Source organism: Thalia democratica, chromosome 2 (assembly GCF_965202585.1).
Source record: "Thalia democratica chromosome 2, ktThaDemo2.hap1.1, whole genome shotgun sequence".
NCBI lineage: Eukaryota > Metazoa > Chordata > Thaliacea > Salpida > Salpidae > Thalia > Thalia democratica.
This window is the reverse complement of record NC_139166.1, coordinates 26,388,751-26,407,407: the sequence shown is the minus strand read 5'-3', so window position 1 is coordinate 26,407,407 and position 18,657 is coordinate 26,388,751. Positions and strand designations below refer to the sequence as shown.

Below are 18,657 nucleotides of genomic sequence, written 5' to 3'. Positions count from 1 at the left end.
AAAAATTTACGAAAAAGTCTTTTGTGAAACGTAAAACAAAATTATAACATTTTTTTACACAGTAGGTCTAAAAAAACAAAATTTGTAGAGTTTTGAGAAAAATGTTTAGCAGTGTGTGGCAGTGAATTGCTAAATGCCATTTATGGCCGGATATGCTTGAAGAAACATTAAAAAATTCTCCCCCGTTTGGCCTGAAATAGTATTAAAAGCCTTGAAATTTTACTTGACAACGTTTTCATTGTAATTTCTGTGCTTAAATGCTTCGATGAGCAATTCTTTGTGCACTTCTTTTCAGTAGCTTTTTAAGGTACAACTTTATCTTAGCCTGCTTTATAAATATTTCGGCTAAAAAAAAATTATTAAACCATAACAAAATACTTGTTTTTTATAACTTAATAGACAATTTAGTGTATAAACCTATTTTGTAGTCAAGTTTTTTAACTTTATCAAATTTTTTAAATGAATAATATTTCAAAAATAAAACAATATTTTTAAACTAAGTAAAATTTACGTAAAACATCGTTACGGAAACAGTAACTGTTACTATAATTATCTACATGACCGAGTAATTACAAGGCTCATCGGTTTTCAAACGTTATAAGAAAATACAAATAGCGTAAAACTTAGTTATTAATAACTTTTAGTGATATTAGATTGTAAAAACATTAAAACAGTGTACAAAAATAGAATATTTTCTATAATCTAATTTTTTAGTAAAGAAAAACAAATAAGTATGGTAGCTAAAAGCTTGATTAACATAATATGTTAAGTAATCATATTTATGGTGGGATATTTCAAAAAATAAAAGTTATCATAACTAATAAGAATCGTTAAAGAGAGATAACTGTATTACTAACAATAAAATTATTTTCAAAACTAAATTTTATTGTAAAAGACTATCACAAATAACACTGACAGCTTTTTTTGATCTTAGTGAAAAGATTATCAAAGCTTTAATTTAATAAAACCTTTATTTAATAAATTTTAAACTTGTATAGAATCTTTGTTAAACCTTTAATTTTGCAAACTTAAAATACTTTAGTAAACATTCATCAATTACTTTAGACTCAAGATAGCTTACTTTAAAAAATGTTTTAAATAGGTATTTAAAAAAAAAGTAAGTACAGTTTAGAAACAGCTTTAATTAGAAGCTGCACATATAAGGTGTTTAACAATTTCTTAAATATTTTTTTTTCTGCTCCAACGTTTTAAATTTACCAAGGTTAAGACAGTCTATTTAAAAAATACTTTTCAAGACGTTGTAATTCTCGCTAAAATATTTACTTCAATATTAACTTGAAAATAATAAAGTAATATTTGATTAGGATTTCTTGCTTTTTATCGAAATAAGTAAAATTAAGTGTATTACCTATCTATGCATTCAAGTTTGTTATTTAGATAGAAATTGATACAGAATAACGATGGTCGTTATTAAAAGAAATTTGTAATAAAAAACTGTTTAAAAAAAATTTTTCAGGTCAATTAAGTGTATATTTTGATTTAAAATTTATTCTATTTTGCAGCAGGGATATAAGATTTTACAACACAACAGCTTAAAAAAGTGCTATTGATTTAAGTTTTTAATTAATAAATTTTAATAACTAAATATTAATAAAAACAGTGAGTTATGTGTATTCTTAAAAATAAATAAACATAATAGGTTCTAAATATTTAAAACCTGCGTAAATTAACTTTTAAGTGGAATTTTAAAGTATAACTTGACACTAAAACAATATCCACTTGATTCAAAAAACAACTCAAACTTTTTTTTTGTAGTTTTAATAATAAACAAATGCAAAACAGATTGAATCGAAACAAAACCACGATACAGAAAAATATTACAGTGTAACGATTAAGGCACTAATAAAAAATAATATGAAGTAGCATTGAAAAAAAACAATAAATTAAATAAAAACAGTCTTTAAAAGAAAACGCGTTTTAATAAATAATCATGAAAAAAAAACTACTTTTAACAATAGTTAAAGCTTAATTTGCATACAATAGCAATGAAGATGACGAACAAAAATTTTCACTTGTGACGTCACAGCACGCACCTGTACTTACAAGCGATCATCACCCAGGTAACGGTGACGTCATCGGGGAACACGTAGGATTGGGCGCGGACGGCCAAACTGACGACGTCACCTCTCGCCTCTATAACGTCACTACAGACGCTGTTCCTGTTGGAAAATCAAAAAGTCTGTAATTAAATAAAAGAAAAAAACAACAAATAAAGATTACTTATGCTGATAATTAAACAGTTGGCTAAAAAACATTTCGTACTATTAGACTAGTTTTTATTACGGCCATCATCAAAACATTTGTAATGTTTCAACTTAATTTTATAATGAAGTTGAGGTTTACTGATTAGGACGAAACCGGTCGTAGGTTGTCTCGGATACTGTTGGTGATGTCGTGTGGTAAAGTTCATTACTTATCATATTATTTGATTAAAATATGATTGAAAGACATTTAAAAGTTAAAGTTTTTAATATTAGATACAGTTATGTCTTGAACTTTAACTACCTTGATTTATTTTAATTAAATCTAAAAATATTTTATCAAAAACTTAATACAACAGATAAACGTTTGAATTAAAAAACTATAAGTTTCAAAATAAAACTAAAAAAATTACATTTAATGCATTTGGTCTTTGTATGTAAACAAAAACTATTTTCTTCAACGAAACCGGAGGGCACTCATGCAAAGCGCATGCACACACTTAATAATAAGGTGAAGTTCAAAATCAGACTCAAAATCAAAACAAGAAATTGTGCAGCCTGAAGATAACGGTGGAAAACTTCGAGACAAATTTTACACGCTCCGCTGGTTTTCAAAGGTCGGGTGGGGCTCTTATACTTTTACGGTTCACAAAAGAAAATACTTATTTTTGAAAACAACGTAGAAATTGGTTATCGTAACGGTTTTAAATATACAATTCTGAATAAACACCTGATGTAGCACAAAAAGAAAGTAATGGTCTTGATCTCAACTCTATTTGTAAGACAAAAATTTCAGTACTGCAATAGATAAAGACAATGACTGAAATGTGAAATAGGAAAAATATATTAAGAATATTTCTTGTTAACATGCAAGCTGAGAAATTTATTGATATAAATACTATTTTATTTATATAGATATTATTTTTCTAGATACACCGTCTAAACTATTGTTCTTTAAAAAGTGACTTGTTTTTAAAAACTAAAACCAGTTAAAGGCTTAACAAAAGTAGCTAGAACGCTAAATATATTCGGTCTAAATTTAATAGTTCAAAAAGTTTAAATTTAAAAAACGACTTCAAAAAACTGATTTACCTTAAATGAGACCAAAACAGTGTACATGTTTATTTTTGATTGAAAATTTTACTATTCCCACAACTTTAAACAAAATTATTAATTACTTTCATAGGTTTTATTCCGATTCAATACTTAAAAAATTTAACATACATTTACAAAAAATTATAAACTTAAAAACCTGACAAAAGCAAGTAGAAAACAACGCTTTTACACTTTTACAAATTTTTAAACAAAAAGACGCACTTGAGACAGAAAGCCATCATTTTGTTGGGGTCGCGGTGGGGAAATTGCGTGGGGAATCCCTTGAAAGTGAACCCCTCCTCCACGTTGCGCTTCACCGCCTCCTGAAAGTCCCTGTTGCCGACGTTGGCGGCGGAGGAGCACCGCTCGAGCTCGTACGACCACAGGGCCGGCGAGAGGATGAACGAGAGCTGGTCGTCCCACAAAGTGCTCAGCCCCAACGCGTCCTGCAGTTCGGTTTGAAAATTGTTTTTTTATTTCAATTGTTAGTTACACAAACAAAGTGAGCTTGGTTTTAAGCATTTTTTTTTAAATTAGAAATTTTTAGTTTGTTGTTCTAAAGCTTTTGAGCTTTAAAGTGAATTTTTAAGCTTTCAGTTAACTTAACGGAAAACTAAAGGGGTAAAATCAAATAAAGTTATTAAACATGGTTGATTTTAACTAGGATTGATGTTAAAAAAAAATCACGCAGGCTAGAAAAAATTATAGTTTGTCAACAAAAAAACTAAATAATAAACTATTTTAAATTTTAAGTTATAATAATTTCATTTTAATTTAAAGAGTTCAACCTCAATCAGTTACAGAAAAAAAGGTACAAAAATAAGTGTGATAAGTCACAGGAAAACATTTTATACTTAAAATTAGTCTCTTAAAATAAAAAAAAGTACTTGACTTTTATAATAATATTCTTATTTAAATACAAAACAAATAAATATGTTTAAATATATTTTCAGACATAAGCAATCTAAACTTAAAGCACAGAGACAATGTAATCAAGTATTACACAGCAATATTTATGAAAACAAAGCTTAAGGTCTTAATTAAAAATGAGAAAGTTGAGTTTGAGCTACTTGAACAATTCATCATTTTAAAAACTTTAAGCTCCCCCTTTGTCTTAACTAAAAGCTCGAAAGAGCATACATATCAAATTATATTAAGAGTAAACAAAATTTTTCTTTTCACTAATTACACTCTTCTCAGTCACTGAATTTTTCATAAAAATATAAAAATTGAGAAACTTCAAAATTTTATATAGTATTTAGTTTACAGTTTTTTTAATTATTATAACCAGCTTTACTTGCTTAATTTAGTTCAATTCATTAAATGTAACTATTTACTTTTCTGTGCCTAGTGATAAGTTTTATCAACTCGGTTTCAACTTGGTTGCTAAGCAACACGGGGTCGAGGGTCGGAGTAGTCAGTGGGGGCGGGGGGTGGCAGATATTGGGCGAGTTTATCGACGCCGTCACGGAAGTTGACGTCATGCGTTTCCATAGCGACTGGGAGGCGAAATCAAACGTGCACGTTTCAGCGGTGTCCAGTGGCTGGCAGTTGGCATAGAAACAGGAGTTGTTGTAGACGCAACCTGTGAAAATTTCAACTGTTTCAACAACATCGAATTAACATTTAGTTATAAGATAATAAATAAATAAATATTAGACTAAACGAGTTTGCAAACATTTTTCAATTACTTAAAGATTTAAAAATACAAGAATGTGTAAAAAATTATTTAGTACTTTCTAAAAAAGAAAAACTTAAAAAAAGACTTTCAGAAATAAAACATATTTACGCAGTTAAATCACTTGTGATATTATTAGCGAAATGCGATATGTTTTTGTACGAAATAGCTTAGTTTTTCTCATATTACTGAAAAGTATACACTTGACTGCAGTACACTATGAGAAAATACACGTTTAAATATAGCTTATGAGATTTAAATATTTTTTTCATTTAAAACGGATGAACATAAAATTTATTTGTTGAAATTTTTAAAAACTATACATATTAACAAACTAAAAAACATAATTAAAAATTACTTCAAAAACATCAATATCATAGAAAAACAGGTTTTTTGAACTATTTAAAAACATGATATCATATATTAATTTTAAAGGATATTTAAATACGTTATTCAAGTTTAATTAATTTTAATGAAATAAGTAATACGCGTTAAAACTAAGTATACACATATTTAAACGCTCAAGTTAATATTAAAAATACGTTAATATAAAATACAAACTCGTTAAAGTGAAAAATTAAGCATTAATTTAAATTTATTTTATTTTAGTTAGACTTCCTTTTAAAATTATATAATCATAATAAAGTTTGATTGGTAAAAAATACATAGTATTTAAAATAAAAATACATATTTAATATTTACATAAACAAAAAGTTGAAGTATACATTAAACAAAAATGCGAACCAATGGTTTTGAAATTGTACTTGTTAATTGGTTGCTTGATAGATGGTGGATCATTAGGCTTCACGGTGTTGTGAGAGTATCTATTTGTTATTTTATCAGAATTACTTTAAAAATAATCAAAGTTTTTAAGTTAGTTTTATACATTTTGTTAGTGGTGAGAACAACTGCGTTTGTTGTTACAGTGAAATATTTAGAGTTTGCTTAAAAATAACAATAGGAAAATATATATACCTGTCTTTAACTTTCATGATTTAAAATCCTTTTATAATGGAAATAGCTGTTTTTTTTTTTGAAGTATAACCAAAGTAAATAAATTATAACTTAAACTCTAAATATTTTAGTTCGAAGTTAAGCATAAAATATCTTTTAATCGAACTATACAATTAAACTGAGACTATTTTATAAAACAAAGTTTAATTAACTTTTTAAAAGAATAAATATCGTTATAAGCAAATATACTTTTTTATAGTACGTACTTTTAATGCTAAAAAAAAAATAAAACTTTATGCCCTTAAAAAACTTGAGTAATCTTAAAGTAAAAGTAATACTTTGTGTACATCTCATACCAAACTGATGATTGGCTGTAAAACTCTTTGCCATTTTTCAAAAACGCCACATAACAGTTGAAAACCTCAAAACCTCCCACACCACAACCAACCTGACTCCGGCGACGGGGTCGACGAAGCAAACCGAATCGTCCGAGTACTTTATCATGACCCACGTGTAGCTCGCCCCGTTCTTCTTGCTGCCCACGCACACGTACGCGTCGAGACCGAAGGCCAGCAACAAGCTGCACAGCAAGTTGCTGTGGTCCTGGTGGTCGCCCTGCGAACAAGCTTGAAATAAAATGTACAACGATTTTGTTGTCTAGTTTATTTCTGATTGCTAAAAGTACCACACGGCTTTTTCAGCTCTACTTATTGAAATAGACATATATATTACTATTATCATTATTACCAAAGCGTAACATTTAAAGATGTGACTATTGTGTACCTTTTGGTAAACAGCAACGCTTTTTATTTAAAAAATAATAAATAACAGTAAAAGTGTTATGTTTACAGTTTAAGTAAAATAAATGAATCCATTAATTATTCAGTGAAAATTTATAAACGCATGTGTAAGTTTAAATGTTATAATAAACTACTTACAATTTACAAAACTTCAAAAACTATCATGTATTTAGCAAAAACCTTTTTAACGCACAAGAAGCTGTGGATGCTCAACCATTGTTCGCCACGGTTGACGCCTCCTAAAATACCGTGCTTTTCGTAAGGAAACGCGCTGACAAACCTGAATTTATCAGTTATAAGCCATCAAAAACAATAAATACACTCTCCACGATTCAAATTGTTAAATGCAGTAAAACTGAATACAAGCAAGGTTAATATTGTTTAAACCTGATCGCCATCTTAGGGCTTGTGATGAGTCTGCCGCTTTTTAACGGATGGATGTAAGAACAAACACATCTGTTCACTCCAGTTTCGTCCTAATAAAAACGTTAGTGTAATAATATGTTTAAGCATGAGTTGATTTAATACAACTGAACAATGATATGCCAATTTAAAAACAACCTTGTCGAGTAATATTAATTTGAAACAAAAAAAAGTTATTGAAAGAAAAGTTGAGTAAAACTAATTTTTACTCAGTGTAAAGCAAATATCAACGTGAATTTAAATCATAGGTTAGATTTTTTAATTTAAAGAAACTGGGTTTAAGCAAACTTTATTGTTGTTACTCAACTTGTTTAATTTAAGTTTTAATATTTCAACAACACGTGTTGGTTACAACCAACGTGAGATTAAACCTTTTATTTTTTGGTGTTTTAAATGCTTATAACATATATATAAGCAAGTTTGTAATAATAGTATGCAGATATAATTCCTAACATGCATGAACTTTAATTGAAAATATATATGCATTTACATAAAACACAACAACATTTAAACAAAAATTAAGTTGTTTCTTCCCACCAGTATATGGAAATAATCACGTATTTTTAGGATTGGAATTTTTGCCAGTGAAAAACAAATTGCTAGGTTTGCAGGATAAACTTTAAACATATCATAGCAGATAGGTGTGGTAAAAATTAAAAGAAAACAGTAAAATAATTTACTTACATAGAATTCATTGGATTTTAAAAACTTAATATTTTAGTGTTTGCAAACTTAGACAGATATTTGTAAGTATTGTGAGTTACTAAATTTATTTTAATTAACCACAACTACTAATTATGATATCAAAAAATACTTTGAAAGACTAACTTGGCTTTATTTTTAAAGATAGTTTAAAAACAGCAGATTGCCTTATAAACAGTCTTTCTTAAGTTTCAAAGTAATTTTATATAATATTTAAATAAAATTCTAATTAGTAGATTTGTAAAAACATTTGAATAGTAAAAAGAACTAAGTCGTTTGATATATACATATATTTTATCATACTTATTTTATATAAAAAGCAATAGATTTTTATATTTTGAACTTGAAATTATTATTCATAATAAAAAAAAAACTTTTAAGGTTTTACAATTGGATTACAATAAAATTTGAGTTAACAAGACGCTTTCGACCAGATTCTAGGATATAAATAGAACAGTGAATCAATTATTAGGTTGGAAAATGGGAAAACAAACGTTTTTGAAACCATTCCAAGCTAACTATCCGTAAAATTGAGCAAAACTCATCACGTGTAAAAGGCGCAATATTCAAAACAAAAGTGTCGAATAAAAGACGGGTAGATTTGTTTGAATGGAAACGAATGACACTTGAAAAATAATTTAGGCAATAAAACGGTATTGCAGCCAATGAGGTTTGCAAAATCGATCAGCTAATGAATCGATAAATAAAAACTTTAGGTACCGTCCTAGAAAAAAAAAAAGAATTTGCTTAAACTATTGAAATAATTACTTTACTTTGTTGTATATATAGTTTTATTTTAACAAAGAAAAAAAAAACAGTTCTAAATGAATGAAAACCGTTTTTTGGTAAAATTTTCCAGTGGTATTTAAATGTTTGTGATTTTAAATCTTAAATTATTAAAAAAAAACAAATTATATTCTTACTTGAATTTTGTACCACTACTAGAAAAAAAAAGTCATTAAAGTAAAATTTTGATTAAATGGTTTTAACATTTAATTTAAAAAAAAGAAAGAAAGCTGTTAATTACCATCACATTACATGATTTTTTTTTTAACAAACATTAGTAAATAATTTGTATATATAAAGCTGAATTTTTAAGAGCCATAATTTTTTTTTCAAGAAAAAAAAGTATGGAATTGAGAATATACACAAAAAGTTAATACAAGTTTTAAAGTTTAATCTTTAAAACTTCCACACAATAAGTTCAACGGACCATACAGGCAAAGGATTAAAGTTTTGAAAACATTGAGGCATTTACATAAAATTACATTTTAGAAGAAAACAGCACACATATTCACTCGAAAAACAACAGCCCATACATTAAACACGGATAAAATCATACAACTTTCTGACCTGGGCGAATATTTTTACGCTCCTGTTCTTGTGGCAGTCCCTGATTTGTAAGTACTCCTGCCACCACTGCCGGGCGTACACCACGAACAACCGGTCCTTTTCCGCCCGCCGCTGCTTCTCCAAGTGCACCTGCGCTCTGACGACCTCGTGCGGTGAGCGGATCTGCTCGCTCCTCGGCACCACTTCCAGTCGCACGTCGAGCACGCCAGCCGGAATCTTGCACTCGCTACCTGGGGAATATATTATTTTTATATAACCTTTTTTTAGTTTTTATTTTTAAATACTGCATAATTTTAAAATCATACGGTTTGTTATGATCCCAAGAAACATAGCATGGTGGACTTTTATCGCACTGAACTGAGTAATTAGGATTTTTTTATCACTTTAGAATATTTTCACAAATGATAAATTTTATCAAAACTCTTCTTAAAGCGCAATTTAAAAATTCTTTTTAATAAAAGTTATTAAAGTTATAAGTAGTAGCTTTCTAGGTTTTTGCTAAATAAATTTTCTGTTTCAAAAGTTACATAAAAAAGAGGTATACTTAACTGAAATTCTTTTTTTTTTTGCTTTGCGACAGCTTGTAAGTTGATGCTTAGTAGTTCCAAAATATATAGTATTTATGATAAAAAAGCAAACTACTTTCTCAACTCATTAAATACAATTTGTTTAAAGTTTTATAAGTTATTTACGAATAGTCTTTGAAAAAAAAAACACATTTGTAAGTAAAAATCGATGGTCTGTGAGATCTCTTTTATTTACACTACAGGAAAAAAATACTGTTATAAAGTGATTATATTTTATTATTATTTTATTTCCAAAAGTTTCACAAGTAGTTTAGGTTTACAAGGCTTATAGTTAAAAAAGTTCTTAAAAATAAACAACTGAAAAAAAAAATAGATAAAGTTTCGACAACACTTATAAATAAAACATCAAAATATATTTTTAAAACTATGAAAACCTAAACCAAAAAATTCAATTATAGTTATTTTCAGGTAGTATTTTTATTACTCAGATTTAGTAATATTATTTGAATGCTATCATTTCATTTGGACAAAAAACCCTTTAAGGGCAGAGGTTGTCCAAAATGTTTTTTTAGAAAAATTTACAATGTCTCTTATTTGAAAGCTTATAATATAAATACTTTTTTAGATATAACAAACAATTAATTTTTGAGATACAGCCAGTTTTGTAAAAAAAAAAACTCCGATACAACCGTATGGAATCGAAAATTTTCAACGCAGATTTTCTCAGAATGTTGAAAAATTCACTAAAAATCTATCTTCTCCTTCATTTTATTAAATTTACTTCAAAATTTCAAGAAAAGCTTTATTTTGATATTAAAAACAACTTGTTGGAAACGGATTTTTGAAAAAAAAAAATTAAAAACATTAATGACTAAAATAAAAAAAATACTTTGTTTATCTTATATATTTTCATTTTACAAAAAAAAAAAAATCTGTTTTTACAAATTGTTCAAAGTTAATTAAACATTACTCTAAGTAAATTTTTAAACAATTACTCAAAAAAAAAAATGAGGAGATAGATTTTTTGTGATATAGTTTAATTTCGTTTTTTTAGTTTGCGCCTCCCATAAAGAACCTATTGAACTTTTTAACTTTGATCGCTTATATATCAAAGTTACTTCGAATTTCAGTAAACGGTAAAAGTAACTGGTAGCTTAATTATGCAAAAAAACAAGACTAAACTTCAGAAAAAAGTAGTTTATTTCCCCTTCCCTATGCCCTAAAATGACCATTAATTGTCATAACTTCAGTTGTTGATTAGTTATTAAAATCTGGGATAAAATTTTAAGTACAAAAAATATTTATTTTTCCTACTTCCAGTTGCGGATCCACTGTGTATAATTTTATTAAAACGAAAAATAAAAGTCTAACTTTTTTTCTAGAAAAACCCTATTCTACTTTTAATATATAATGAATCAAAGACCTAAGCCTATAATAAACCATTTGAGAATTTTATAATATTTGATACAACTTAATTATATAAGATAAAACTACTGAGCCCTATTCTAAATTATTATTTTTCATTTAGCACATATACTCTTATATTTAGCAATTCTTCAACACAGATCTCTAAAAATGGGAATTGTGTAAGTAAACAACCGTGTCATAATTCAAATAAACATGTCAAATCTGAAAGTAAAAACTTGAACAAAAATAAGGTGGGTTAGAATATTCAAAGTAAGTATTTATTTTTCCAAGTCTACACACCTACACCCATTAGCTCTATTCTCGTTGTCATGGCAACTTGCTCGCACGCCAGGCAATTGCGCCACTCGAGGGCGTGAGAGGAAACTAGAGTGACGTCATCACCATCATGCTTGGTGAGCACGATGTGTATGACGTCACTGGTGGAAAGAAGCTTCTCTTTACTCATCATTGACCCGTTATCACCTGTTTAAATTAATTCATAAACTATTAAAATAGAAAATATCATTAAACATTTTATACGTACAACTAAAGGTATATAAATTCTACTAAAAAATATTTCAGTTTATTTCAAAACTAGTTTATCAACCTTTTTTTTGTTTAATTAGTTAGTTGCCTAAGACGTTACACTTCTTTTTCTTAGTTGCCACTAGTGATGTACCGGACTCACTTTCCGGGTCCAGATCCGGCCGGATATTGCCATTTTTGTCTGATATCCGGATCCGGCTGGATCTTAATTTGAAAAAAGGTTCGGATCCGGTTCCGGCCGGATCCTAACAGAGATCCGGCCGATTCGGATCTAGTTAGCAAAAAAGAGCATACAGAAAAGTATTTTTTCAAAAACAAACCCTGTGTAAATTAAAAAGAGTCATTTTCGTCAGTTAAAATTAAACACCTACCGTGATTGGCTCATTTTGTACACGTTACTAATTTACATTTGTTTACATTAAAATTATGAAATAAACATTTCAGAAATGCAACTCTTTACCTATATTGTAAAATTTAAAACTTTACTACCAAATTGTCTACCTTATGGTTAGCTGTTCTACTGATTATTAGATTAAAGTATTTTTTTCAGTTTTTAAAAACCTCATTCTGATTCAGGCTAGTTTATACTCACTCTAGCTAGTTTTTTTTTTGACTTAAATAGTGGCAACCCTGCTAGTTTGAAAATTTTTGGGAATTTAAAAAAATCTTAGGCTGCCTCAGGCTAGTTTAGTTTTTTATAAAAACTCAGGATAGTTTTAAGATTTTTTGAAAAACTCAGGCTAGTTTTCTTTTAAATTTTGAATGAGTTTGAGCTGATCCAAGTTTTTAATATTTTGTGATTTTCTAGTTAATTTTGTTCAAGAACTTGATTTCAGGTTGTAAATTGTAAATATTACGTGAAATTGTCAACCTTGTGGCTAGCTGTTCTACTTATTATTAGATTAAAGTTTTTTTTTCAGATTTAAAAACCTCATTCTGACTCAGGCTAGTTTATATTGACTTTACAGGGTTCCCATATCCCTAGATTTCTCTAGATTTTTGCTAAATTTCAAAAAAAAACCCTAAATTTCCCTTAATAAAATTGAAAAACTCATGAATTTCCCTAGATTTTTTTTTTTTTAGTGCTGGACCAATTTTTATGATATCTATATAATATAACATAATCTTTTTTATAATGTATATTTATATTTTAGATCCGGTCTGGATCCGGCCGGATATTGCCATTTTGTCTGACATCTGGTTCCGGCCGGATCCTAATTTGAAAAAAAAATCCGGATCCGGGTCCGGTACATCACTAGTTGCCACCCTTTGAGTCACTAACAACTAGCTAAGTGGTCACAAGCACATAAAATGCTAATCAAATTAATTATAAAAGTAGTGCTAACTTCAAAACAAAACGTTAAGTTAATAATTGCGTTAAATACTTTAAAATAAGTTAACTCAACACAACAAAACTTATCATAATCAAGGTCACAAGTTTTGTTAAATAGTAAGCAGAAATTTTGGAAAAAAAAAGTTCTAATAGCTTTATTTTTCTTATGAAGCTTTAAAATATAAAGAAAGAATACTAATTTTTAGATTACAAAACTTTTACTATATAATATTTTATAAAATAGTTTTAACAGATATAATATTATAACTCGTAATCCAGCCAACTCAATTGTTAAAGTTTATAACTAAAAAATACAGAATAAAAATTTGTACTAATTCTCATTACTACGTAAATATTGTTATAATAATAAATTGTAAAAAAAAATAGGGTTAAACTAAGAGATTAGGTTTTTTCAATGATCTTACTTCTAAATTTATTTAGTTTTGTCTACTAAATACAGTAATTTTATACTCCTTTGTAAATAAATTGCTTATAATATTTGAGTTAGGATGGAATAAAACATAGTAAAGACTAGTTTTCGACTGCATTTTGAAGGAGACAAAATATTTATTGATTAACATATAATTTTAAAAGATAAGCAGAATGCCAGTTCTTATTACAGTAATTTTGTAATAATATAAGTAGAAGCTGCTTTAGTTAAGATTTTTAATATCATCAAACATTTTCAATACATTTTTTATAATGAAAAGCTTGTACATATGAATAGGAGTTAATAGTACATAAATTTACAATGATTTTTAATTTAATTTCTTTTTCACAAACTTTTTGTATGTATATTATATAGTGTTGTTTATAAAGCTGTATATATAGCTCTAATAAACTTTTTTACTCGCTACTTTCAGTACATACTAAAACTGAACAAAGAAATGTTTAAAAGATAATAAATTCTTTTCGAACAATCGTTAAAACACAAAGTCAAAAATATAATGGGTGATCTTGAGCTTGAATAAAAAATCTATTCTTTTAATATGCTTCTACTTATAACTTTATGGTAAAAAACTAACAATCTTTGCTATTAAAATTAAAAAGAATGGAATAAAATGTTATATATAATTTTAGTAGAAAAATAATATTTCAGTTAAAATTTAAAATTTTTAAGAAATAGTTTTTACTTAGAGACATTGAAGTTTTTTTTATAAGTTTTAAAGAAAACAAATATAAAAATATTCAGTGATTTCTTGGCCACCCTGATATTAAACACTTCTTAAAAAAATAGAAAGTTAAACCAAAAAATATTATTAATTTGAAAGTCGATTACAAAAAACTAAATATCGTAGTACTTAAAAAATAGAACTTTCAATTAATATATTCATAAATAAATTAAATATATTATACCGGGGTACCTTTTAAAACTTATCAAAAATTATTTAAAACATTAAAAAACAGACTAAACTACCATGGTCGTTGTTTTTCAGCTCGAACAAAAACCCGTCTCTTATGTTTGGTTCGACCGCAACTGGGACGGGTTTAGACCTGAACCTTTGGCCCTTGAAGTGCACGTTGACAACGAACACGCCATTGTCATGGTGAGTGGGCTGAAAGGCGTGCAAGTGCTCTATGAACGCCCTGCCGCCAAGCAACTGCATGTACAGGTATCTGCGGGTCGGATCAACAGCAACTGAAGTGAAAATTGTTTTTTACGACTTGTTCACGTTTGTTAATGTTGAGTATGAAATATAATTCTACTAACTACAACTATATAAGCTAACTTAGCTTTTAGAACTATACTAATGGTACATCATTAAAAAAAAAATTTTAAGTAGGTAAAAGCCGCCATATTTTTCATGTCTAAAGCTGTATCTGTGTTTTGTGTACAGTAGAGCCAACATAAAACTTGGTGTAATTTTCAGTTTTAGCAGCCGTTTTATAAATTAAATTTTATGTCATACATTTTCAATTGACTAGACATTCTTGTTTTTTGCAGTCACACATTTGCTTCTTTTTCTCTTGCATGTCTAATAGTTTACCACTGAGTGCCATTATTAATTGTCTCATGTTTGGCGTACAGGAATAGGACATTTAGTTTCTTACTGTTGAAATTACTTAACAATATGGATGGTCTTCACTAAAATTTTTATCCACAATCTCTGAGAAACATTTCCCAGCCCAAGTTGCTACGCTTTTGCAGAAAGGAGCATTGAAATATAGTACATGTGTTCATTTATATATACTTTAGTTATGAAAATATACTAAAATGAAAGTTCTCTATCAATACTTGCTAAAACTTTACAAATCTTAATAATCTATTTAGAAATTTTTCTTAATAAAAATGGCTAAGCTTAGAGGCAATTTTAATACAAAAACAAATTAACAACACTAAATATTCAGACTGAATTTTTGGGCTAATGAATTTGATTATTTATTTACTAAAATCACAACTTTGTTAATTTGTTTTTGTAAACAAACTCATATTATTGGTTCACATTATATTCTGATAAAAAAGCTTACAAATTTAATTGTAATATACTGACTAATTTTATCAACTTTACTGATCAGCAATTAACTTAAAGTTCCATTACTACATTAATTTGCTTATTAAATTTTGAGTGTTAAATAGAGAAGTATAAGGTTTAAATCTTAAAACAAACTTTCAAATATAAGTTAGTTACTTTTTTATCTTATATGGTACTCTTTAATTTTTTATTATACTATTAGCTCGTTAAACTAGTTTTTATAACTATTTATTAATAGTAATTTAGGCACAATAGTCATTCTGAATAAATGAGCGTAATGTTAGATTTAGTAAATAAATTATAATTCAAATCAGATAAAGCTTTCAATGAGAATTTTCAAAACTCATTTTACTATCGCTCCTTAGCAGAAAGTTCAAAAACAATTGCTTCCCTTTACTAGTTATTTACAAATTTAATTTTTTGATTCCTTGATAGGTGTTGCCCCTAAAAAGCAAACCCTGGTTTAAATATTAAGTATTTTATTATTCCATGGACTTTAATTATGGAGGTGTTAAATAAATTTACTTGTAAAATACATTTATAAAAAGAAGAAAATTTTTAAGCTATATTTTTATAATGAAGACTTTCTTAAAACATTGAATATTAAAAAAAAAACTTTGAGAACTACATTTTAAATTTCTTTCAGTACATTTAGGCACTTTTATTTCAAATTTTCTCTTTTCAATCGATTGTAAGTAGTAAACATACCAAAAATAGTTTTTAATAAATATTTATCAATGACAAAACCAAACCTTTTTCAACAATTTCAGCTTGTATCAGTTTTTCTTTGTCTACGATATTGGTAGCACGCTTAGTAGGTTCTATGTACATAGGAGACTCAATACTAAGTTTATTGAGCAAATCATCAATTATTCCTCTACTTTTTAATTCACCCATTATTTCATCTTCAGTCAACTGATTTTTTAAAATTTGTTTTTAAAAATGCACGTAACATATAAAAAGTTGAAACAGTAAGTTACTTTTTTGGTTAACTTGGTAGTTAATTTTAAAACAATTGATACATAAAAAACTAAAAAAGTTACAAAATGTGAACTATTGTATTGAACTAATTAAAACAAATTTTTACATCTAAAATTTTTACTATTATATAACAAATATTACTTAACAACTAAAACTTTAATTTACTTTTACTGATACCAACAAATGTTTAAAAAAATTGTTTTAATAAACTTGTTTCTAGTTGAAGAGGTGATAGATACTACCCCTTAAAAAAAACAAAAGATTAATCTTATATTAGTGATTTTTGCATTGCTCATATCATTTTTTTTTTTATTGTAAACATTATACGCAAAGTCTTTTTTAATAAACTTTTTATTCAAAAAAACTATGTTTTTAGATGAAACATTAAGAAGACAACATGCAAATAAGATTTTAAAATTGGCAAATTCTAAAATATTTTTTAACAAAACAATAATTATGTAAAAACTTAAAACTTTCCCATGAAGCAGTTTCTTGTGAGAAAGTTAGTTACAAACATAAAGACAATTTTGAGTTTCTATGATAAAATAAAATTATAATAATAACAAATTGCTCGAAATAAACAACCTTATCCCAACTATCACCATGCTCAATAATTATATTTTTCATTTACCACTTCTTTAAAACATCTAATCATTTTAAAAGTTTGTAAAAAGCTTTTTTTTACAGCTCCTTAATCTTCTTAAACCTTTACATTATAAAAAATATGTTGACCAGTCGTCTAGAGATGTTTTGACCAAGTGTATTATGTTTTAAAGTCACACTTCTTATAAACATATATCTACTTTAAAATTTTATGGTCTTTTTGCATACTAAGTTTTTGTTCTTGATTATTTGCAAGATTAACCTACATTTTTTTAAAATAAAATTAAAAATTTTTACACTTACATGTCCAATTTTTACTAAATAATTTTCTTCTTTCTGTTTAAGTGGCTCAGGTTTTGATGCCTGAGTCGAACACCATACAACAAACAGTAAGATAACAATATACTTCTACAACTTAATTCAAAATTAAAATATGAGCATAGTCAACTAACTTGTTCTTTGTTAGTCTGATCTTTTAAAATTGGATTTTTAAACATAGAATCTTTAATTTTCCTGTGTATGTCAACCTAAAAATGAATAGTAATTAATCATACAACATTTTTTTACAAAAATGCATCTAGTTAAAAATGTGTGTTAATTTTATAAAAAATAAAAGCTTTTATAGTACTTTTAACAATAAAATTGTAATGAGTTTAAAAATCTATTCAATAATATTTTTTTTATTGTTTATTAAGTTCTAAAAATAAACATTTGAAATGCTTTAAGAGAATAATAATTTATTAGTCTATTTAACTTGATTAATAAAATTTAATCCAACTGTGGTATATTACTTAAAATAAACTTTAACTGTATAATAATAATAATATTAGTAATAATCATAAAAACAATAATAACAATAAACAGTAATACTAACATTGTTTAATTGATCATGTATGACTTGTCTCAGTTCTGCCCTTTTCTCTGGAGGTAAAGACATTTTTTTATTATAGTTTCTAAATATTTAATAAACATTAAATATAATAAACAAAATATTAAACATTTAGGTTAAGATTATACAACTCCAAATAATAGTTTAATAAATTTAAATATTTACTCTTCTAAAGTTATCTTTTACACAAATTTAAATTCTTATATTTAAGTCATAAACTGTACAACTTTGTATTGTATTTGATGGGTAGGGGTCAAATATTTACGGAGGGAAACTTTTGCACCAAGACACTTTTGTACAAGGGGTACATTTGCACGAAGGGTCACTTTTGCACAGGTTGAATTTATGTTTTAATTAATATACAGGGTTGCCACTCTTTGAGCCAAAAAATCTTCCCTGAGTGACCAAAAATTTCCCTGAGTAACCTTAAATTTCCCTGAGTTTCCCTGAGTATTTTTCAAATCTTAAAAAAAAAAATTTCTCTTCTAACACAAATTATTAATACCTCATTCTCATTTTTCTTCTTTAATAATAAAAGGAAGGTTGTATGTGTATGCTTCTGCATTAAATTTATGAAAAAAACTGTTTTCAAAAACTCAATCTTAAAAAGTTTAAACCAATTAAAAATTAAAAACTAAATTTTTGCACAACTTTGTGTAAACTTGTTAGT

General features: G+C 27.0%; 1 protein-coding gene across 1 annotated transcript; it reads right to left on the bottom strand.

Annotated features, from left to right (window-relative positions):
- Positions 1-1,941: 1,941 nt before the first annotated feature.
- LOC145829479 (centrosomal protein of 76 kDa-like) lies at positions 1,942-18,045 on the bottom strand. Its single transcript, XM_082937281.1, has 13 exons — positions 17,973-18,045; positions 17,551-17,625; positions 16,267-16,429; positions 14,458-14,679; positions 11,462-11,644; positions 9,228-9,457; positions 7,137-7,225; positions 6,930-7,029; positions 6,398-6,564; positions 5,740-5,819; positions 4,655-4,902; positions 3,540-3,763; positions 1,942-2,180 (listed from the first exon to the last, which is right to left on the bottom strand). The coding sequence occupies exons 1-13, from the start codon at positions 18,033-18,035 to the stop codon at positions 2,042-2,044; spliced, it is 1,983 nt and encodes a 660-aa protein (XP_082793407.1). The 5' UTR covers positions 18,036-18,045; the 3' UTR covers positions 1,942-2,041.
- Between the last annotated feature and the right edge of the window lie 612 nt (positions 18,046-18,657).

Bases quoted from the DNA above. Each gene is read 5' to 3' on its own strand.
- LOC145829479 (XM_082937281.1), bottom strand. From the start codon at position 18,035: ATGTCTTTACCTCCAGAGAAAAGGGCAGAACTGAGACAAGTCATACAT. The intron at 17,626-17,972 runs GTTAGTATTACT...ATTCATTTTTAG, and splicing joins TACATGATCAATTAAACAAT to GTTGACATACACAGGAAAAT. The intron at 14,680-16,266 runs GTTTGGTTTTGT...TTTTCACTTCAG, and splicing joins AGCTGAAATTGTTGAAAAAG to TTGCTGTTGATCCGACCCGC.